We start from the raw sequence: 24,435 nt of genomic DNA, 5'->3' as shown, positions 1-24,435 counted from the left end.
TCATACAGTATAGCATATTAGATTGTATAGCACAACCTATCATAGCCTGAATAAAACCCCAAGCAGGGAATGCAGCGCAGCAACTTTTGTGGTGAATCTGTTAAGTGAAAGAATGTCACAACTCACAGATTAACAATAGAAATAAAGAGAAAAGGTAAAATAAAAGCCTCTAATCAATTCAATAAGTACTATAGATAATGACTGACATAACAACAGAGAAGAACAGTTACCATTTGCTTACTCATAGTCATATGTGCGGAAGTCACTTTGACATTACTAATGCTGGGTATAAAGATAATCTGTCAGCAAGTGTTTGCTACCTCATCTGAAAGTAGCATGATGTAGGCAAAGAGGCCCTGAGTTCAACAATGTATCAAAATATATTTCTGTATGCAGCTGTTCTGACACAGTTTAAGATTTTAGATTTTGTATGTAGCAGTGCTGGGAGAGCTATCCCGACCCACACCAGGCTTCCAGTGTACATTTTCATAAACAGAAGCTGCTAATCACAGAAGGGTGTGGAGTCGGACTGCAACTCACAAGCTGCTCAGACCCACTAATGATAAAAATAAGAGGCTTAAGCTAACATTTCAGGTAAACAAAAGCAGCCACTAAGATAAGGGAAGCAGGGCTGAATTCTCTGTTTTAACTATTGCAGCATGTTGTCTTCAGATTACATTGTAGAAACCTGCTGACAGAGTCCCTTTAGGTTTAAGCCACACGGCATGAAAATCGGTGCGAGTGGAGTGCGATAAAAAAATCGCATTCCACTCGGACCAATATTAGTCTATGTGTCAGAACCCATGAACGATTATTTTCTCAGCCCTAATCGGACCGAGAAAACAATCGCAGCATGCTGCAACTGTAATGCGATCCTGCTTTCTCTCACACCCATTCAAGTGTACGGGGTGAGAGAAAAGTCGCACTGCACTCGCGGTACACCGGTGTACCGCGAGGGCAGGGCGAGAATGGCAATAGCCGGCTACGGAGGAGAGAGGTAGATAAATCCCTCCCTCTCCTCCACAGCACCGGCCTGCCCCTCCGCAGAGCCGGCCCGCCCCCTGCAGCTGAGGTCCGCTGGCACAGTCGGACCTCATTCGCAGGGACACTCGCATGACACTCGGCTCTGCTGTGATGCCAGTGTGAGCTGAATGTCATGCGAGGGGATCGCAGTAATCCCCGTGTGGCCCTGGCCTTAAGCTAAAGAACTTGAAAGGGAATAAAGTTGAAGGGAATCAAAATTTGGGGCAAAAATTTGCCAAAGCTGACAAACTTAAATTTCTAAAGTTTAGACCTGCTAATTCTCAGGTAGAAGGACATTTGAAACTAAAATTACAAGCAGAAATCTATGCGGAACACAACAGTGTGCAAACAATTCCCCAGACATATTATAAGAACATAAGCCGTGTGTACGTACATCAATAAAGTTTCCATTGATATAGTCAGAACTGGATTCATCTTCAATGCATTGCAGCCTCACACGGGAATGGTCATCTGTCAAGGAAACAAGATTACACGTTTTTACCTGCTTCAGAACATAAAAGCCCTTTTGCTGAAAATGTATGTAAAATTTACAAAATTTTAACCAATGTTTTTCCTTTTCACACAATATATTGGGCAAGCAGATGCTACGGTCCTTTCTCCTTATTCAAAAATATACTATATTTATAACATTTTCCAAGATGACGATCAGCTCTGCAGAATGTTTGTCCTACGTAAGCAATGGGTAATAATGTTCATGTTATTCCTAAAGTATCTAGGCACCTCTCAGATTCTATAAAAATAATATATATCTTTACTAAACTAGACCAAGCTTTACAGTAATTTGATACGTCCCATATATAATGTATATAATCGCACAGATTCGGCATGACTATATAATGAGTCACTGTCACAATGAGTATATTTTTGTGCTAAAAATTACAAGGAGTAAAACTAAACATCTTTGAATTACAGTATATCCGCTAATGAAAAGTGTTAAAAATAGCAAATGAACAAGTTTAATTATCAGGATTTTCTGACATGTAGAGAAGTGTAGAATGGATTTTGCAAACTTAAATCCTTGCACACTCCCAAAAGGTCTATCTGTCTCCTGAATTAAATTAAAATGGGTCTTGTCCAGGTGCTCTGGGCGAGCTCCTCTTACTCATTGTAATAAATTACATTTCATCCTGGTGGCACAGTTCCTTATTGCGCCCTTCTCTCGCACTGCGATAAGATGCAAGCTAGTTCTTAATGCACCACAGGGCTTAATTAAGCTCTTGTACCAAAAAGTCAACAATGTCAGCAAATGACATTTAGTCTAATGCAATGCTGAAATTTAAAGATTTGCATTCAAAGTTATGTGCACGTCAATATAAGTCTACGTTACTGAGAAGACAATGAATATGCGAAGAGAAAGAAAAAAAACATGATATACTGATGAGACATACATGCTCCAAATTATCTAGGGATGTCTGGATACTAAATATTCCAACAGGGAGTCAAGAAATGAAACATATTCTATTTAGACTGAATGGCACATTAATTATACTCCAAGGTCAGGAAGACAAACCTAGAGATTGATTTTATATTAGGGTTCCCATGGATCAAAAGTATCATCTGAAGGTTTATATTGACAAATGTTATATGGATAGATAGATAGATGGATGGATAGATAGATGGATAGATAGATAGATAGATCGCCTTTAATAATTGGGTCTCCTACCTATTCCCTCTCTCTTTACCATGCATTACCACTCCACTTAACTTTATTTTCACTAAGTCCCCTCTTAACCCACCTCTGCTTACCCCCTCCACATCCCACCTGACTGTTTCATGGAACCATTCACTCAAGAAGCTTCTTTAACGATCACACCGCATTTGTAAACCCATAAATGTCGGATTAGGACATTATTAACGAACAATTATGGACGGATTGAACTCTCAGAACTGTACTACCCAACTAAGATCTCTGTTCCAAGAAACATATACTGTATTTGTATGCACAACCCCGCTTAAGTTATTTTTCCCAACACAATGTTTTTGTGAGTGATCAACACTTAATTATATGTTCTATGTTCAATACGTTTTTGCCTTATAACAATAAAAAGAATATTGAAAAGAAAAGATTGATAATAGATAGATAGATAGATAGAAGAGATATAGATAATAGATAGATAGATAATAGGTAAATAGATAGATAGATATAGATAAATAGATAGATAGATAGATAGATAGATAGATAGATAGATAGAAGAGAGCTTGATAGATCGATAGACAGAATATGGAAACGACAAAAAAGTTTGGAGCAGCACAAAAACAAAAAAACTTTTTAGGGTGTAATGTTCCCACCTTGTGGATTCTTCAGATAGCCAGCCATGAAAAAGACAAAAATAGGCAGGCAACACTCCACAATGTTTTTTAAATTACTGTATTATTGTTATATACAGTATTCCAAAATGCTGTATATAATAGCCCAAGCTGCTGTGTAGAATGTAAAAAACACTTTATAATACTCACCTAAGGGGCGGTCTGGTCCGATGGGTGTTCCTGCTCTCTGGTCAGGTGCCTTCTCTCTCCAGTCCAGTGCTTCCTCTCTGGGGTGATCACTGTCCTCCCTCTTCTGAGGCCCGTGTGCGTAACGTGTGTTACATCATGCACATTAGCTGGCACTGAGGTCCTGCGCAGGCGCACTTTGATCTGCCCTGCTTAGGGCAGATCAAAGTATTGTAGTGCGCATGCACAGGTGGTCTTTAACCTTTTCTCGCACCTGTGCATTAAAGTACTTCGATCTGCCTTCATCAGGGCAGAGCAACGTGCGCCTGAGCAGGACCGCAGTATTGGCCTGTGTGAATATCATAGATGTGCAATCCACACTGGGCTGGGTAGAAGGAGGATGGAGAGAGCAGCAGAGAAGAGGTGCCGGACCGGAGAGAGGAGGCACTGGACTGGAGAGCAGCTACACCCATCGGACCGGACTGCCCTCCTAGTTGAGTATTATAAAAGTGTTTTTATGTTATACAGAGCGGCCTGGGCTCTTATATACAGTATTCTGGAATGCTATATATAAGGGCTCAGTGATGGTGGCCACAGCTTATAGGCCCCAAATCTGGTGACAGGTTCGGTTCAAGTATTGCAACCTAAGATATAATCCATCCCTCTGCTGTAATAATACACTGTTTTGTTATTTATGACTTTTCAGTACTTCCACTTTTTGTGGAAAATTTTTTTTTTATCCCCTCAGAGAACATTATTATTAAAAGAGAAAATGGACTGGCTTATGTGAGCTCTCGCCTAAGTGTCTATACGACAAGAAATTGTTAAATACACGCCTGCTCTTTGGACTCAGATGATTTATTTAACAGGCGCAAAATTTGTAACCTTTTCTTCTGAACGATCCGTGGATGTTTCACATTTGTAAAGGTTATAAATTTGCCTGTGTAATGAATTATTTAATTTTAGACCTAAACCTTTTCCGAGACTTAAAAACTGTAACTTTAGATAAACTTAAGCATAATTACCGAGTGTTCTCAATAACTAGATGGAGCTAAATTAAAAAAAATGAGCTCCACCCTGACTCTCCGAAGGGTCCCGAAGGGTTAATAAATACTTAATTTTTACACTTGAGCATTCATTAAGCTAAGACAATCTTGCTCCGGGGGAGGGTTATATATAATTGTCCTCCAAATGTGCGCTTGTAAATTTCCCCGGTCATTAGTATCAGAGCTGGCACTGTAAGGCAATGATATGCAGTGCCCCTATCACACTGTCAACACTTACATGCGATGATATTCCCATATCTATTCTTCATTCTGTTCTCGTCTTTCTTTGCAGACTCCCACGGTGCTGACTGTCCTTCAAAGAAGCTCTGTGAAAAAAAAAAGTGTCACAAAATGTTATGCCACATAGAAGAAGGAAAAAAGATATATATGTAGTCCAAGGTTAGGGGACGAATTACAGCAATAACTTCTTAAAAGGAAGAAAATGCCAGGTTGCCTGAAGTGATAGAAATGATTGCCTTGGCTGTTCACAATGATTTAATTATCTAGAGATCTATCCGAACAATCATGTCTGCTTCATTTGTGGAATACGCAAGGTGCAATTTATGTTGTCAGTATCGCATATGCCTTTCAAAGCAATACCACCCATGCTTTCTCTTTAGATAATGAGACTAGAACAAGCAATAATAGGAAGATAAATGGATATTCACAAAAGAATATGATACGCTTCAACAATGTGCATGTAGATCAAGTCATAACAGAAACCGACCAGCCTCCAAGGGTTGAATGAGAACTAAGAAATGATTGTCAAGTATACCTACAATAATACAGAAACATATAGTACATATCCAAAAAAAAGAGCTAAAACACTCTGCACTATGAACACAAGCAAATCTTATAACAAAAGGGAAATACCATATAACAAGTACTACAAAGCAGTACATTTTTGTGACATTATCATGATTTAGTTTTTGTAAGTAGTATTTTGTTTTTACATGGTTTCCAAAAGCTTTTGGTAAAGAAATTAACCCCCCCCCCATATAAATATAATGCTACAAATACTAAGAACCAGGGGGCACTCACTGCAAGTGGAAGAAAAGTGATTCTGGCAGCTAAATAGGAGAGGGTTCTTTACAGTTAGAGCAGTCAGACTGTGGAATGCCCTACTGCAAGAGGTTAGTAATGGCAGATAGTATACTGTTTTATTTTTACATGCTTGTAATGTTGCATGTTTATTGAACAATTGTTACAGCTCAGTTTCTTTAGGTGTTCTTTGTCTGTTTTCTTGCTTTAGTGCAAGAGGGGGGGGGTGCAGCCCTCCTTATACTGAGACTGGGCAATCAATTTGCTTCCCACTTTGCTGTGTATTTAATCTGGGACCCAGCTGACCACTTGTTACCATTCACATTGGAGTTTTGATATGACACTAGTCAGGTATAGAAAATGTTTTTAACTTTAGTTGGTTAGGGACTGTCCCAGATGGGTACACCGTGACGAGGTGGGACGGCTTCTTACCTTTTTGCAAAAATGTATATACTAAGTACCTGTTACGGTTGCTGCGAGCACTGGAGACTATGTCCAGATTTCTTGCTACTGCACATGTGCGAGCGCTGGAGACTAAGTCCAGATTTCTTGCTACTGCACATGTGCGAGCGCTGGAGACTAAGTCCAGATTTCTTGCTACTGCACATGTGCGAGCGCTGGAGACTAAGTCCAGATTTCTTGCTACTGCACATGTGCGAGCGCCGGAGACTAAGTCCTATCTTGGAGCCATTGCACATGTGCGGGTGACATCATCGCTGACACGAGGTCACATGTCTCTGACACCTTCTATGCCGATTGGTCGCTGGTCATGTGCTTGTGACGCCTTGCTCGGTGATAGGCCAGCATGACGTCACTCCTGTCGTTCTGGCAGCGGATTGGCTCTGGTTTCCTCCATCTTGGATGAGGCACAGAGTCTATATAAGACCCTGACACACGCCGCATGGCGCTCAGTCCTCTTGGTTCATGCATAAGAGTAGACGCTCTGTGCGCGTTCCTCTAGGCATTCCTCTGTCTATGCTAGGTGAGTGCTACCGGCAGGGTAGCGTTCTTATACCTTACAGCTTCGGCTGCTGTCCGTATCCTTACCTCTTAGGGGAGCGGACATAGGCAGGTGCCTGAGGCACATGGTCTGGCTGGGCCTTGTGGTTCGACTCGTAGGTGGACGTTGCCGCTAGGGTAACGTTCCTTATACTGCGTCTGGCAGTTGTTCGTATCCTCGCACACTAGGGGAGCGAACAGAGGTAGGAGCTTTGTGCGGCTTACGCTGCTGTTCGTCTCTTTTGCACCACTAGAAGAGCGGACCTAGGCAGGTGCCATATCTAGTGGTTCGTGTCCTCGCACACTAGGGGAGCGAACGCAGGTAGGAGCTTTGTGCGGCTTACGCTGCTGTTCGTCTCTTTTGCACCACTAGAAGAGCGGACCTAGGTAGGTGCCATTTCGCACACATTGCCTTTGTCTCTGTGATTATTAACAGAGATCATTCCACACACCCTCCAAGTAAGGGAGGAATTGCTTTACTTACTTATTATATCCTTCTGTGAGTTAACAGAGGTATTGCACTCTGCCATAGTCTGCAGCAGAGTCTTTGCACGGTGGACCCTGACTGTCTGATACTCCTTTAGGTTATTATCAGACAGCCCCCCGTAACAGTACCCTGTTATTAAGCACTTGCAATTTATTTATTTATTTATAGTCAGGGTATTTTTCATACAATTTTTCTTTTTGTTTTTTTCTAGTCTTGAGCCTGCCAGTCACATGCTTGTAATGTTGCAGTACATTTTTGTGACATTATCATGATTTAGTTTTTGTCATTTGTATTTTGTTTTTACATGGTTTAAAAAAGCTTTTGGTAAAGAAATAAAAAAAACCCATATAAATACAAATCTACAAATACTAAGGACCAGAGGGCACTCACTGTGAGTAGAAAAAATGATTCTGGCAGCTAAATAGGAAAGGGTTCTTTACAGTTAGAGCAGTCAGATTGTGGAATACCCTACCACAAGAGGTAGTAATGGCAGATACTATAACAGCTTTTAAAAAAGGGCTGGATGATTTCCTCAGTGCACACAACATTGTCGGATATAAATGACAATGGCAAAATGTATAATTGGTGGTAGAAGGTTGAACTAGATAGAGCGAGGTCTTTTTAAACCTATGTAAATAAGTAAATATAAAGCCATGAAAAAACAGGTGGATTACGGCATAATCTACCAAAACGCGTTGGTATTTAGGTCTGACAGTGCCAGTGCGGTTGTAATTTTAATATAGTCTACTAAAAGCTACTTTTGATATTATATATTTCTCTGCCTGCGGTTCAGCGCTGGAGCTTCATTCCTCTTCGGGTCTAGCCAGGGCAGCTCCAGGCGTTACCAGGATTATTTCTGGACCAAGCACTTCTAGTGAGCTGACACTTTCTTTTTTACTATATAACCAATATATAGGCTTACATTTCCTGGTATCTCCAACTCACTAAAGATCCGTTTCCCCCGACCGTCCGGCAGCTGTAAATGACGACCAATCTGTAAATATTTGCCAACCGGCGATTGTTTGATTGCCAGATTTCACAAGTAGAGTGCAGTGAATAATGCGTATTGACAAATCTGCAATTGAACATTCAGTGAGTGTAGACTGCCATTGATCTCTACACTGCAGGTACTGTTTTAATAGAATGATGCGTTGAGAATGATGATCAGAACAAAAAATCATTTCATTCAATGAACAAGCATTTTGCTCGTTCATCCTGTTTACAGTGAAACAATAAATACTTTTTCTGCTAGCCAAGATAAGACAGGATTGTAACATTATATATAGAAGTAAAGATCCATTTAGACTGCATGATAATTGTAAAATAGTTTTCTCAGAAATTCTCGTTTCTCGGTAATCATGAATTCTAAACAGGGTGGCAATCATCAATTAGAAGAGCAAAATACTTGTTCGTCGGGTGAAATGATCTGTTACTCTGCTCAGAATAACATATTTCTTGGCAGTACATTACTCTGTGTAACCATGACCAATCGGTATGTTGCAAAAAACAAACAATGGTAGCAAATTGGCACAGAATGATCTACTACAGATCATACAATGCACAACGTTAGAGCAATCTGCTTGTGTAAACAGGATTTTAAATGACTCATCTGCAAATAAAGAGCTGATCTGTGGATATTTAGTTACGCTGGTTTTGAAGTATAAGACTCTACAGACACCTTCTATGTCACTCCCTGGTCTCTGGGAGAATAAATGTATTATTTGTCTTCCTGGACGCTGCTTAAGCTCCTTTTACACTGAAATATTAGCGTGAACAAGATAAGAACACTTGTTTTATGATAATCTTTCGGTGTAAACAGGCTGCCATCACCCAAAGAAGGAGCAAAATAGTTGTTCAATAGGTGAAATGATCTTTTGTCTAGCGCTAAAGATCATTGTTATCGGTGGTGCATCGTCAGCACTCACACAATGGTGGAGGGTATTCATTCAATGACCATTATTCAAGAAAGCCTCCGAAGCTCCAACATAGGGAATTAAAGAATAACAATGATATGCTCTGATTCAGGCCTCTTTCACACGTACGTGCCTCCGGACAGTTTTCTCACGTACATGAGACACGTACACACATAGACCTATGTATTTCTAATGTTTTGGACACATGTACGTATTTTTGAACGGAACATGTGTCCATGTGTTTCTCACACCGACATGTCCATTTTTCTCCGGCATCACGGGTGTCACACGGAACTCAGTCGTGTCACACGTAATGCAAACGGACCACACGGATGTGTTCCGTGTGACATGCACCGGAGAAAAGCCATGTGTCTGTGAGAAAAAAAACCCTTTACTCACCTTCTCCTGCCCTGCAGTCTCTGCCGCTGCAGTCACTTGCTGCCGACTGCCGCTCATTGAATATTCACTTCACTGCGGCCGGAAGCAGCAGCAGCGGGGAGTCAGCAGGACCGGAGACCGAAGATCAGCACCACGGACAGCGACGTCATGGACAGGTGAGTAGAAAGTTTCCGTTCTCCGTGTGTTATCACGGATAACACACGGAGAACACATGTAGTGCCATACACACGGCACACCGAGGGCAATACGCACCATTGACACGTCCGTGAAAAACGTGCGTGATTTTCAGGGACGTGTGAAAGAGGCCTCAGAGTGTGAGCAGCACTGCAAACATGTCAGCATTCTTCTAATTGCCATCTAATTGCTGGATCTTTTTTAATGAAGATAAAAATAAAATTCATTTTTAACTCCCTATGCTGGACACTTCGGAACCTTTCTAGAATTTAACTCTCTCCTGAGCCATGGTTGCAGTTTTAGCATGAATTTCTTATTTTGGACATTGGTGAGTCAATCCACAATTTTCCATTTTTCTTTTTGGTTTAATGATCACTAATGCCAAATTGTAAAAGTCTCTTCATTGTTCCAGGATCAGAAAGCAGTGCAATGTGATATACTGTAAGTGCTGGTTCGAGCATTAGCTCTAACTGCAATCGCATTCAGGGAATACATTCCCTGTATTCATTTTCTGGACACAACACAAAGTACTTAGACACATGGTCAAACGTACAGCACCACTCTAGTGTTTTTGTCTTGTTTTGTTTGTTTTTTTTAGCGCTGGAGTGGCACTTTAAATGTAAGTCCCCTGCCTTTAGCGTTATACTTACCCTCTGGTGTTTTCATACTTTTTTGGCACTGCTCCAATCCCACGGTACCATCTTGTGACTGTAGCTTCTGACTGTCCGGAAGTCAGAAGTTACGTCACACGCTCTCAATACAACTCTATGAGAGCAAGAACGAGGCTCTCATAGACTTTTATTGAGTTTTGACAGCTGACACGCTCCATGAAACATTGGAGTTGCCGGCAGGTCACAAATCACAGGAGACTGAAGCCACTGGAAGGTGAGAATAAGACTGGAGGCAGGGGTCTTAGATTTAAAGCAACACTCCAGCTATGCAATAAAATAAAACACTGGAGTGGTGATTTATCAGACTTGACTTTTTTCATTGGCATTAACTAACTTTATTACAATATCCATTAGATAATACAATCCCATGGTAAACAACTCTGACCTTTATTTAAAAGAGAAATAGCTGCCTTGCTGTATATTAGGAACAATGCATAGCGCACAATAGTTTCTGTAATGCTTTTTAGTATCTGGGGAAGTAAATAAAGGCATATTCTCAATATAAAGTCTGTACAAGGTTATAATAATTGTGTTTATGGAGATACAGCTATCAGTGGCTGCATAAAGAATGCTTAAGGAATAAAAAAAAAAGATGTATTACTATGTGGTGACCTTCAATTAAGACTAGCGTCACGTGTAGTTTATTAAACTCAAAACATACGCTGTAGCTAACATAATAAAACACTTGTCTTTCAAAACTCAATAGACATATTCTTATAGCCACTAATATAATTTATCTTAAAGAGTTTCCACAATGACAATATTTTTACAAAGCACAGCATTGCCTTGACTATTGTTCATATATATACTACAGTACAAGTCCAACAAGACAAGTTTCTTTCTCTTTTATTGGCATACAGTGATGGGGGCGCTTTTCCTCAATGTGACCCCATAATCCACATAGAATGATTACAACAATCTCCAGCAAAAGTAAAAAAGCTGTTATATTACATCCAGGTGCATGCTGTAAAGCAAATAATTTCAGCATCTCAGGTAAAAATGGCTGCCTCAATAAGCGCGTGAAAGGTGAAAATGTACCATCCAAATGAAAAATAGATTAGAAATAAAGAGATGTTTTAGTATATATTATTCATTTTTAGATTTTTGTTATTATTCGAATCTAAAATTTACAATAAAATTATTTTTATTATTTTTTCTTTTCAGATTAATTACTACATCTCCAATTTTACTGGGTCTTTCATAAAAGGATTGTCCACAACTAGGACAACCGCTCCTGATTCCACATGTGTCCCCAAGGTAAAATAACAAAGCATATACTCACCTCCCATACCTGTGTGGGAGGTGGACAGATTGCTCCACTGCTACTGAGTATATACTGTATCAAAAAACAAAAGAAGTATAGTGTATATTGTGTCCACATGTTTATATACATATATATATATATATATATATATATATATATATATATATATATATATATATATATATATATATATATATATATATATATATATATATATTATATATATATATATATATATATATATATATATTAGTGCCAAGGAAATGCATGGTACAAATTAAGTAGCAAGTTTTTGAAGGTCTTACCCCCTAATTTTGTTCTTTTTTGGTCATAGATATTTTATAATTTTCTTTGTTTAAGATTAGTTATCATTTACTGGTTGCTCAATGGCACATCATATTGCAGTTTTAAATGTTTGTTTAGTACTTATCGTCATGCATATCCTGCGCTATGTACTGTATCAGACGTTTTAAAAGGGTAAGCACACAGTTTACTTATTTTTCTATGTTGTTAGTTATTCGTTGCCAGTATTTATCATTCTTTGCTTTATGTTGTGTTAAAAACGTCAACGTCAGTTTTGCTTTAATTGATCAGTTTTAGTATTAGTAATAGTGTAGTGTTCACTTTCATCTGTACTGTTACAATGGTTTAATATCGTACTGTTTCTATTTGGAATGATTAAGTTGATATTTATAAATGCAGCAATGGTACATAGTTTCAGTCAGTAGACTATATGCATCATCCCCACTACTGGTATATGGCTAATTGGAGGGACAGAAAGGGCTCGCACGACATCACAACTCCAAGTTAGCTCCGGCACCACTGGAATGGTGCAGGTACGGGAGGTGAGTTTAGGCTTTGTTATTTTACCTAGGGGAAACGTGACATCTGGAGGGGTTGTTCTACTAGTGAACAGCCTCTTTAAGGATCGACAACTATAATTGTTCATATTCTAGGTGCAAAATTGTCACTATTGTAGAGATTATATGTAAGATTATTTTCTTGCATAAGTATATATCCAGCTAATATATGATAGTTTTTTAAACATTTCATTCTAACACTAAATCTATGCAAGATTATTATGCCTGAATTGTTCATATATCATTGCTATTGAATAATGAAGGAAGTATTATACCTGTATTAAAGGTATTTTGAATATCCACTATGTAATCACATCTACTATATTTTGTTTCATGAGAAAAACAAAAGACCTCATAACCAGTATATATATGAAACCATCAGAGACCTCCTCCAGTGAGGGGCCCTGTGGTGAACACCTACTCCATGAAATACATGAAAAAGAAGGGAGGAACGGAGTATAATGGTGCAAAATAGTAATATCGTTTATTTAGAAATGCATTATTAAAATGATACACACAAAATCAGGGCCATGATTAAAAGGGTTAAAACCACATGGAAGGGTGGTGGCACTATATGACTCAGAGTGCCTTGGTTTAACACTGGAAAGCTCCCAGAGGCGATCCTTTCCCTGATGAAGCTGGAGCCACTGTGATTCACCGTTTAGCGAAACGTACGTTGGAGGATGGCCTTAGGGCAGGTTGGGTGGCATCTTTACTCTGGGAGCTTTCTTTGGATGTAATCCTATTATGGTAATTGCCGTACTATCATCCCCATGGTTCTATTATGACTCATAGTCCCTATCTGGCACATGCACTTTAGTGAACACAAATACTCAGCTAGAATCTGTTCACAGCAATTGATTTCATTTGGTTTTTACTGCATTGTGACTCATTGTACTATATACTGTTATCTACCCTTTATGGATTGTTCACTTTCTATATAACTTTATATCCAGTGTTAAACCAAGGCACTCTGAGTCATATAGTGCCACCACCCTGTTTTAACCCTTTTAATCATGGCCCTGATTTTGTGTGTATCATTTTAATCATGCATTTCTAAATAAACGTTATTACTATTTTGCACCATTATACTCCGTTCCTCCCTTCTTTTTCATATATTTTGTTTCATGTAGTTGATGACTACTGGTACTGGAACGTCACAAGTAAGCAAAGCCAAAGCTCGTGGTATATGGCTAATTGGAGGGACAGCAAGTTCGATAACAGGATGCAAACTGCCTTCAAAAAGACAAGTATTATCCAGATTCTTTCAACTGCACACTGTTGAACGTCAAACTATTCAAGACAGCGCTACGGCAACAGCAAGAGAAGTGATACAATTTTGGGCGAAAGCACAAATTCCTACAAATCAGGAATACAACATAGTTGTAAAACTTAAAGACCTACATGGTAAATGGTAAGGATTAAAGAAACATTCTGGAAGAAAAAACGACTCACAAAAAGACAAAGAAGAAGAGTTTACAGATATTTTAGAAGATCTGTTTGACATAGCTCATGCTAACGCCATGAGCATGATAAACATTGAGGAGGATAGAATGTTTCTGGAGGCGCAAAGGGAGAAAGGAAGAAGAGGAAGTATGGGTCCTGTCGATACAAAGCTGGCTAAAAAAGAGGAACGGCATCCGAACAAGTCAACTCTGGTATGCAGTTCAGCTCCCGCAAGTTCCGCGAAAAACTGAACTGACTGCTGCACTGCTACTAAGTACTGATACATGTACAATGTACATAATTGTGTAATGCATATTTTACTTTAATAGAATGCTTACTGCCATTCTATGTTTTTGAATTATAAATAGTATAATTCAGTTAAAGATATGATAACAAACTGAGTGGTTATTGTACAATATTGTGGAAAATGAGAAACATAGAATTATTCACATGCCTTGAGCAAGTGGTAAACCTAAATTTAATGTCACCATATTTTAGATGGTGAATCCTTATGCCAAAAGGAACAAATTTGAGGGGTAAGACTTAACAACTTGCAAAGTTAATTTTTCCATGGCACCCTATCCTAATTAAATATATATATATATATATATATATATATATATATATATATATATATATATATATATATATATATAGCTTTAAGTGATTCTTCTTTTACTCTGACCTCTAACCTAACTGGTGTTTTAGTATAGTGTGTAATGTGTTTGGTGCAAGTTTTATTACAGGAAAGTATTGTATTGTCATTATGTAAAGTATAGCAATGTTAAGAAGGATAATATGGAGTAAACAATTGATAAGTGTCAGCCACAGGAATAATAATATAGAATGTTGTAAGGTAACATATAGTGCAACATAGGGACCAAGTGTGCAAGAGAGGGTTAAGTGGTAGCTAGAATGTATTAGTAAAAGGAAGTGTTATATGCAGGTGTAGCAGCCTAGATATGGATACTGTGGAGATGGAGCACATTTGGAGGAGCAGAGAGTGAGTGAAGCAGACAGGCCAGAAACGACGTTCAGTTCTGTATAGGGATTCCTGGGATAACGAGCTCTGTATCGGGGTCTGCTAAGGCCTCAGAAGGTATTCTCCATTGTATCCCATGGGTACAGCAAGCTGCAGAGGCAAGAGATGGGGAACGCAGAAGTACGACTCGGCTGCTGGAAAGATAATACCCAGAGAGAGGGCTAGATAGAAGGTTACTCCATTGAGCAGCGGCAACAGAACGGTAACGCAGGAGAAAAGTGGCATGTCTGTCTGGGAAAATTTGGTGGAAATGTATCTCCCATGAAGATTGTTTGCTAAATAAGGAAGTTGGAGTTTGAGTTAAAATGAAATAATTTCTGTGATGTGTTGTCCAACTACATCAATGACAGTGACCAGCGACGGGGTGGCGGACAAGCCACTGAAGACGCAAGTAAGTGTTCCTCCCGGCTAGGGAGGAACACATGCACAACACCATATTGAAGAAGGAGAGTGGAGCCCTGCTAGACATCACCCAGCTCCCTGTTTCACCTGCACCGTTCCAGTGGTGCCGGATCTCATGTAGCGATGTAATGTCACAAGAGCCCCGCATCCAATCAGTGCCAACTTCCTTCTCCAGCATTTGGACTAAACAAGTTAATCAACAGGAAGTGAGCACTGAGCCTGCCCTCACTTTCTGTTGATTGTTATTTTGGCCCAAAGGCGGAGAGAAGGAAGCTGGTGCTGATTGAATGCAGGGCTCGCATGACATCACAACTCCAAGTTAGCTCTGGCACCACTGGAATGGTGCAGGTACGGGAGGTGAGTATAGGCTTTGTTATTTTAACTAGAGGAAACGTGACATCTGGAGGGGTTGTCCTACTATTGAACAGCCTCTTTAAGGATCGACGACTATAATTGTTCATATTCTAGGTGCAAAATTGTCACTATTGTAGAGATTATATGTAAGATTATTTTCTCTCATAAGTATATATCTAGCTAATATATGATAGTTTTTAAACATTTCATTCTAACACTAAATCTATGCAAGATTATTATGCCTGAATTGTTGATATATTCACTCAAAACCTATTCATATGGAATAATAAAAATGTCTAAAATGTATATGTTTAAATTTATTTTACATTACAATTTATATAAACTCTTCTGTGCGTAAATGAATGACAGATAAATTTAGTAGCAGAAACCCATATAGAGCATTGAACAGACTGGTCTACAATGAATGAAGCCATACATTCAGGACTACTGATATGGGAAGAACTTTCCCTGTTGGATAACTTCAACAGATTGATCGGACTTGGGAAGTAAAAGTGTACAGTAAATCCAATTACAATGTGAAAAATTGGGCTATTTTTAATAGACTGAGAAACTGAATTGTGCTTAATTTGATCTTTTAAATGTTAGGATCAGTTAAAAATAAGTGGTCAGATTCCTTCATGAGTATGTACACATGGGATGCTCTATTCTTTACCAGTCTTTCCTATTAAGACAACCCCGTTTTGAATAGAAGACTTTTCTACATTAGTTCCAGGTCTAAATCGCAACAATAAGCTGTTACTGTATCTCCAGAGGACGTCATATCTAAATCTAGTGTAAATTGATAGTAGCACTGAAGGGAATGTGTCATCAGAAAATAACCTATTGTTTAAATTAGGTTTTCATGATAAACTATTTTTATTTTATTCTTCATATCATGATCTGTATATAAAAAATAGAAATCTTTCACTTTCTACACTGACCATTGGGCTACTATACAGGTAAACTGCTCTTCTAGGAAACCCCCATCTACATTAGCAGCAATTAACTGACTAAGGCAATATGCGCACTAGAAAAGTGATTTTTCTCAAGAAAATTTCTTGAGAAACTTCTAGGAGTTGAAGATTACCGCACCTGCGGTTAAAAAACGCACCAAAACCGTGGGAAAACCGCATGCGTTTTTGCCGTGTTTTTTCCGCAGGTTGGTCCCTGCGTTTTTTTATACTGTAACTGCAATAAATAATATAGATAATAGATAGATAACCGATAGATAGATAGATAGATAGATAGATAATGGATAGAGGGAAAGATGAATAGATAGATAGATAATAGATGAGAAAGACCTTTATAATATCCCACCTCCCTGCATATTCTAAGCTGGCACCCTTTAGTGACTTTCATGTGGCACTAAAGGGTGCTTAGCCTTGTATTTAGCAAAAAAATAAATAAATAATTAAAAAAAAAAACGATGTGAGGTCCCCCATATCTTGTGTAGCCAGCTAGGGTAAAGCAGGCAGCTGCAGCCTGCAGACCACAGCTGGCAGCTTTACCTTGGCTGGTAATCCAAAACAGAGGGCACCCCACGCTGTTATTTTACATTAAATAAATAATTTAAAACAAAAAACATGGGGTCCCCCCCAAATTGGATCACTAGCCAAGGTAAAGTGGACAGCTGTGGTCTGGTATTCTAAGACTAGGGAGGTCCACCGTTATTGGACACTCCCCAGCCTACAAATAGCAGGCCACAGCCGCCCCAGAAGTGGCGCATCCATTAGACGTGCCAATCCTGGCGCTTTGCCCCAACTCATCCCATTGCCCTGGTGCAGTGGCAAACAGGGTAATATATGGGGTTGATGCCAGATGTGTAATGTCACCTGGCAGCAAACCCTGGGGTTAGTGTCAAGCGCCTATCAGATACCTGACATCACAAACCCAGTCAGTAAGAAATAAAAAATAGACAACAAAAAAAGTTTTATTTGAAAAAACACTCCCCAAAACATTCCCTCTTTCACCAATTTATTGAAAAGAACAATCAATTCCAGGTCCAGCATAATCCAATAAGGGGGTCCCACGATGATCCATACCATAGTCACTGTCCTAGTCAATGAAGAACAAAATGTTCTAAAACAGCCTCTGTGGCAGTGACAATGGTTATTGTGAAAGGAGGGAAGCTGTAATTTCAACTACTTAGAATGGTGGCTCCTTTGTAATCAGGTGTGTATAAACGAGTTACCTCTCATTGTAATCCTGCCTGTAAAGATAATGGGACTTCTGAAAAGTGTCGCTGAAAGGATAGAAAAACAGCTCCAATGGTGTGAAAATGTTTGTTTATTAAATAGAATTAACACAAAATACTGATTTAAACAATAAATAGGTTTCTTATTATACATTTATTTTAAAAGTCAGCTTTCTCAATAAAGAGCTGACCATATTAAACTAGGGCATGCTGGTAGCAGCTTCTGTGCTCTGATTCAAACAACGCACCCCTTCCGATATTTAATTTAATATGTCCTAATAGATCATATTACAAGGGGTTTTCTTCCTTTATGTGACAACTCTCTCAATCAAAGGGTGGGCTAAAAATTTCTAGCAATAGACCAGATATAGACAAAACAGACCGAGCACATGTCAAAGGCCATAATAGGGTGTAGAGTATGTAATTAATCTTCCTCCTCCTTATTCTACTTTGTCTCCTCAGTAAATGGGCAGCACATCCCTAGAGTGGTGGGACCAGACAGATAACACTTCTACAGCAGCCATAAGCAAATAGCAATGTGCTAACAACAGGTATAAATGGCCAATATTGGGAAATGACTACTCTCTGGTTCAATACACTGGCTGTGATTTCAACAACTGGTTCAGCCAAACTGGAAATAAACTGCGTCACACTGTGCTGTAATCTACTTTTACCGGTTTTACATTCGCATATGAGGTAACTATTAGTAAAGTAAAGACTGTCTATCAGAGTAGGTAGCCAGAAACATCATAGGCCCTGTTCACATGTCTAATTGCTATCTATCTGTATTGGATCCAATATTAAAGGAACTTGTCACCAGATTTGTTCCATATAAGCTGCGGCCATTACCATTGAGCCCTTATATACAGCATTCTAGACTACAGTATATAAGTGCCCAGGCTGCTCTGTATAACATAAAAAAGACCTTTATTATACGTACACACCTGCGGGGTGGTCTGATGGGTGTCGCTGGTCGTGATCCAGCGCCTCCTCTCTTCTTGCGATAACTGTTCTCTTTCCCTGCTTCTTGTGGATGATGCGACCTATGTCATCCACACAGTGTTCTGCATTGCGCTCCTGCACATGCACACTTCTCTCTGCCCTGTTGAGGACAGAGCAAAGGATTGTAGTGCTCATGCGCGGACGGTCTTTGACCTTTCCCCGCACCAGCACTTTACAGTATTTTGCTCTGCCCTCAGGAGAGGAGAGAGAAGTGCGCAAAGACGCAATAGAGGACAGTGTGGATGTTGTAGGACACATGAAGAAGGGAAGGAGGATGGCAACCGCATGAAGAGAGTAGGTACCGGATCAAGACCAGGGATGCCCATTGGACCGGACTGCCCCATAGGTGAGTATAATAAGGGTGTTTTTTGTTACTCTAGAATGTGGTCTACCAAAGCTTACTAATGGTGGCCACAGCTTAAAGAGGAAAATCCTGGTGACAGGTTCCCTTTAAAAAAAAAATCTGTATCTGTTACAAACAGAACAAAAATGTATGCCCTTTTGGTTTCACTAAACATCTGTTTTGCAATTCTTTTATTTTTACTAGAGATGTCTCTGAACACCTGCAGTGCTTGAAACACTGACATAAATCATTATATAACAAATCACCATCTGTCATTATCCATTTCCTATACACTTCAATGTTAAGGAACAAGAGATCCGGTTACTATCCATTTTTTTGGACCAGACGGAAACATTTCGGTAAACTCCGTTTTCTTTAAAATCCAGCCTAACAAATTGCAATAAAAAAATGAGACATTTTAGGACATTTCCATTGATGTTTAAATGATAGTACCCTGTACTCAGGCATTTGTTTTCCATTTGAGTCATCCAAAAATGGATAAAAAAAAAACCAAATAAATATTGTACTAGTGATCATAGCCGGAGTAGATTTATGATATATCATTTGATTGTTGACTATCCGGTTCTGTTAATACTAACTAACGTTATATCCAGTTTATAGAAATGGATATTTTATAACTCGCCTCATCCAGCAAGTATATAAAATAAAAGAATAATTACTGAGTCGCGCATCTATTCTAACTATGAATTATATTTGAGGAACAATTGAGGACAATAAACTAGAGACTGTCTTTTTTTCCAAGTAAATAGACAAGAATTATAGTTTGCCCATGAAATTGGCAACAAACTAGAATACTTAATTATTCAAATGACATAAATACTATCTATATGAAAATAAAGGCTGTATTTATAATTAACAACGGGTGCATTATAATTACATTCAAAATCATTTGCATAATTTAAGCTGCTACAAATCGAAGAAAGGTTTTTCATGTCCACTTAATGGCAAATAATAAAATATAAAAGAATTGAAGAGGTTATTTACAGCAAAGTGATGAATTTTTTCTCCTGGAGATAGTGTTTTTCTGCTCATTACAGTACAGCGTTAGAATGAAAATCATCAGATAAAAAAACAACAAATAAATAAAAACACTACTCAAGCATATTTAGCAACAAAAAACAAACTACAAAATATCCAAAAAATACCACAATTATTAATATTTACACTGCAAGTTTAATAACAATATTAACTACCAGGCAAAAAGGGAAATAGCGTGTAAGGCCTAAGACACACGGCATGAAAATCGGAACGGGTGGAATGCGATAAAACATCGCATTCCACTCGGACCAATATTAGCCTATGTCCCAGCACCCATGAGTGATTATTTTCTCAGCCCTAATCGGACCGAGAAAATAGTCATAGCATGCTGCGGGTGCACTGCGACCCTTGTTTCTCTCGCACCCATTCAAGGCTATGGGGCGAGAGAAAAAGCGCACTGCACTCGCGGTACACCGGTGTAATGCGAGTTCAGAGCGAGAATGGCAATAGCCGGCAACGGGGGAGAGAGGGAGATAAATCCCTCCCACTTCTCCTCAGCGCTGGCCCTTCCTCGTCAGTACTGGCCCGCCCCTCCTCAGTGCCCGCCCCCGCATCTGTGGTCCAATCGCACGATCGGATCTCAGTCGCTGTCACACCCGCATGACACTCGGCTCCTGCTGTGCTGCTAGTGTGAGACGAGTGTCATGTGAGGATCGCAGTAGTCCCCCGTTTGGCCCTGGCCTAATAGCAAAAACCTGCTGACAGATTCCCTTAAACTGTTCACAGTATATATATGTCTATTTACTATATATGAAATTTTAAAGGGGTTGTCCCAACATCTTTGACATTACAGCACTACTTCTCTGCCTCCCAGCTTCCTCGTTGTTGGAGAAAACTACATTCTTTCTTGATTGACAATTCGACCATCTGCACAATTGTGACGGGAACGGCCCAATGACTGATGCTCAGGACGAGATCCCGCCCTCCATGCGGCCGGAGTGGGCGGTCGGCGTTTCTTTGATAATTGGGCACAGATATAAAAAGCCCCCTCTTGTAGCACACCATGTCGCAGTCCCCTGAGGAAGACCACGAAACGCGTTGGAGTGCGGTGGCTGTTGGTCTGCATAGGATTACCATGGGTAAGCAGGAATGTATATTACAATGATGACATGTGCAATGTCATGCTATCACTATGATGTAATTGGCACGTGTCCACATAACTCTGCCTTCACTCCCCATGGTGACCCACCAGACATAATGCTTTGCTCTGGATTTTTATCTGTTACCTATATGTGACTTATCTTGTAATTTTAGATCACTTTTTATGTAATTTATTATATGTATATCTTTTGTATTTAATAAAGATGTGTGAAGTTTTTCATCACAGATGATCTTGTTTGAAATGTATTCTTCAAACACATGACTCTGGTTGTTACTCCCTTTTCTTTCTCAGTTTCCTACAATTGTGACGCTGTCTCAAACTGTGCACTCTCCAAAGCTGCTATATGGGTCAGCTATGCATCTGCAGCAATGGAGAGCACAGTATCACTGAATTAGGCGGGGATCGGGAGCTAACAGTGCACTCGAGAGATCACAGCTAGTTGTTTACAAGCTCTATATGAAATAGCTTGTAAGCACTGCACATTAGGCAAGCAGTGCTACACTGTCGTATTGGTTTATAAACTTGGCAGCAGACCATAAACAACAAAAAATAGAATAGTAATTATCACCTGAGGTTGGATTAATGTTAATAAACAGTAAAGTGGAAAATTGTTCTTTTTACAAACACCAGCCAACTATGGACATTTATGAAGATACGAATAACACTGTACGTAATAGCAATATACAAAACATTACCCAACTTCTACTACCTGCATACCCAGTCCTATAGTGGTGGGTACATACCATATTTACAAAGGTTTAAATTACCTGCTTAAATTTATTATTCTCTATGTACTGCTAAGTTTACCCCCACAAGAAAGCAGATACCCTCTGGTAAGGAATCGCACTTACCAGACCCCAAACAATTAGAGTAGGAGAGTGAATGGGCTTCCACATACAAATTTGCATCGCTGTCAGGTCCCCCTGCGTTCTACAGTGGTTGGCTCCCCCTGGTGAAGGGAAGCAGTATCACTCGCGCCAAGTAATACTGGTATCCAATTTGTTTGTGAGAGCTGCAGTGTATTGCAGCTGGAACGGCGAGGGACCTGACAGCAATGCAGATCTCTGTGTGAGAGCCCATCCACCATCGGCACTTGCCAACTGTAATTGTTTGGGGTAGGGTGAGTGCGATTTTTTTTGGGGGGGTCTTTGCTCTCTTTTGAGGGTGTCTTCTTTATTTAATGGATAGTCCTGCTGTATTCTTTAACTTTTTTAGCTGCTTGGACACTTACGAAATCTGAACTAGGGATTATTTTTGGAGTAGGGCTAATATTTTAAGCATACTCAAAAAAAAAATTCTACTAGGGGTTATTTTTGAGTCTTATTTTCAGGAAAAAAGGGTACTATTGAGTTAAAAATTGTATTAGAGACCAGAGCTGCATTGACAAGGCTGCTGATTTTCACAGGAAACAATCAACAAGCTTGTTGATAGACACATCCTTGACAGCTTAGCTAAACTCCTAAAATACATTCAAACTGCAACTTTTATATTAAATTAATATACCATAGTTAATGATACAGTTTGCTAATTTCAATCCACCAGAGTAAGCTCTGAGTGAATGTTAAGAAAAATTAAGAACATTGCCAGATTGCAGAGTTGTGAATACAGCTCTGCAATATAAAAGTCTGTGAATCTGAAACACTGGGTACATAAAACACTGGGTACAGTTGCCCACTGTTTTATGTAAATTATAATACAGTGTATATACTGTATATATATGTAAATATATATATATATATATATATATATATATATATATATATCCTTTTTGAATTTGAATACAGTTCTATGTATGATGATTTAACAAAACAAAATTTAGTCACTAGAAGGTTTTAAAATTAGGTAAATACAACCTCATGAAATACAACACATGGCACATACTATGTCATTATTGAACAACAATTAGGCCAAAATGCAGGAGCAGTTTGTGAAAAATTAGGGTGCACCTTACTACTTCCATAGGTAATAAGAGGGTAAGTAGCAGCTAGGTGCTGCTAATCAAATGTACTTGAATAACAGTTAATCATGTGATCAAAACCATAAAAGCAGAAGTTCTGGCAGTTTCCTGGGTTGGGGCATTCAGGCAATGCAAAGAAGGTGTGCGATATGATCTTTGGAAATCAATTGTTGTTGCCCATCAATCTAGTAAAAGCCATTTCCAAAAATTTGGCATCCATCATTCTACAGAGAGAAAATCCATTCAAAAGTGAAAACATGCTCAGAGAAATTGCAAAAAAACCTTTAAAGAAACTCTAAAGGCCTCACCTAGCTTGTTAAAGTCCAAGTTCATGACAGTACCATAAAAAAGCCTGCAGTATGGCTTGTTTAGGAGGTTTGCCAAGAGAAACCCTTTTTATATAAAAAAAGATGACAGAACAGATAAAGTTTGCAAAATTGAATCTAAACAAACCACAAGACTTCTAGAATAATCCAATTTAAACAGACAAGTCCAATATGGAGATGTTCAGCCATAATTCTGCGTGCCACATTTGGAAAAAAAACAAACACAACATATCAGCACAAACACCTCATACCAACTGTCCAGCATGGAGGAATGGTCAAAGATTACTTGGGTTTGGTTTGGAGTAATTGAGTTGACCATGAACTCACTTGTGAACCAAACTGTACTAGAATGAAAAAGGAGGCCATCTATCCAAAAGCTAAAGCTTGGCCAAAATACAATTGGACAAAGATCCCAAGCACACCTGCAAATCTACACACATGAATGGCTGGAAAATAAGAGAATCAAGGTATTACAATGACCTACAAAACGTTCCGGCTTCAAGTCAATTGAAATGCTATGGTGGTACCTTAGAATCAACCTGTCAGGTTGTATCGTGTTGTCATTGTTAAACCTGTTTGTCCTTCTGCTTTCAGTTTACTACCAATCTGACCTTGTCTAAATATTCTAAAACAAAATGCACTTTGTAGAGATTGTTTACTTCCATCCCTAATCCATAAATAGGTCTGTAACCAATCACCGCATTTTAGGTTTCTGAGGAAAAAAAACACAAAAACCATTTCTACCCTACTGCCCCAGTTCTATAAAAACTATTTCACATCAACCGAACACTATGCAGTATTAATTTCTGCTGCCATATAATAATGGGCTATTCTGCCATGGATAAACATAAGCCATATTCCATATCAGACCTGTAAA

The 24,435-nt window shown here is 39.1% G+C and overlaps 1 protein-coding gene across 7 annotated transcripts in view; it reads right to left on the bottom strand.

Annotated features, from left to right (window-relative positions):
- The window catches only part of PTPRM (protein tyrosine phosphatase receptor type M), a 993,494-nt gene that overhangs the window by 156,860 nt on the left and 812,199 nt on the right, over positions 1-24,435 (bottom strand). For all 7 annotated transcript variants that reach the window (XM_075314524.1, XM_075314525.1, XM_075314526.1 and 4 more), the window contains 2 exons: positions 4,762-4,849; positions 1,418-1,494 (listed from right to left, as the gene is read on the bottom strand). In XM_075314524.1, the coding sequence (XP_075170639.1) occupies positions 1,418-1,494; positions 4,762-4,849 (165 nt within the window). The remainder of the gene's footprint in view (positions 1-1,417; positions 1,495-4,761; positions 4,850-24,435) is intronic.

Source organism: Anomaloglossus baeobatrachus, chromosome 6, assembly GCF_048569485.1.
Source record: "Anomaloglossus baeobatrachus isolate aAnoBae1 chromosome 6, aAnoBae1.hap1, whole genome shotgun sequence".
NCBI classification, from domain to species: Eukaryota; Metazoa; Chordata; class Amphibia; order Anura; family Aromobatidae; genus Anomaloglossus; species Anomaloglossus baeobatrachus.
Note: the sequence above shows the minus strand (reverse complement) of the source record. Positions and strands in the feature narration are given on the sequence as shown.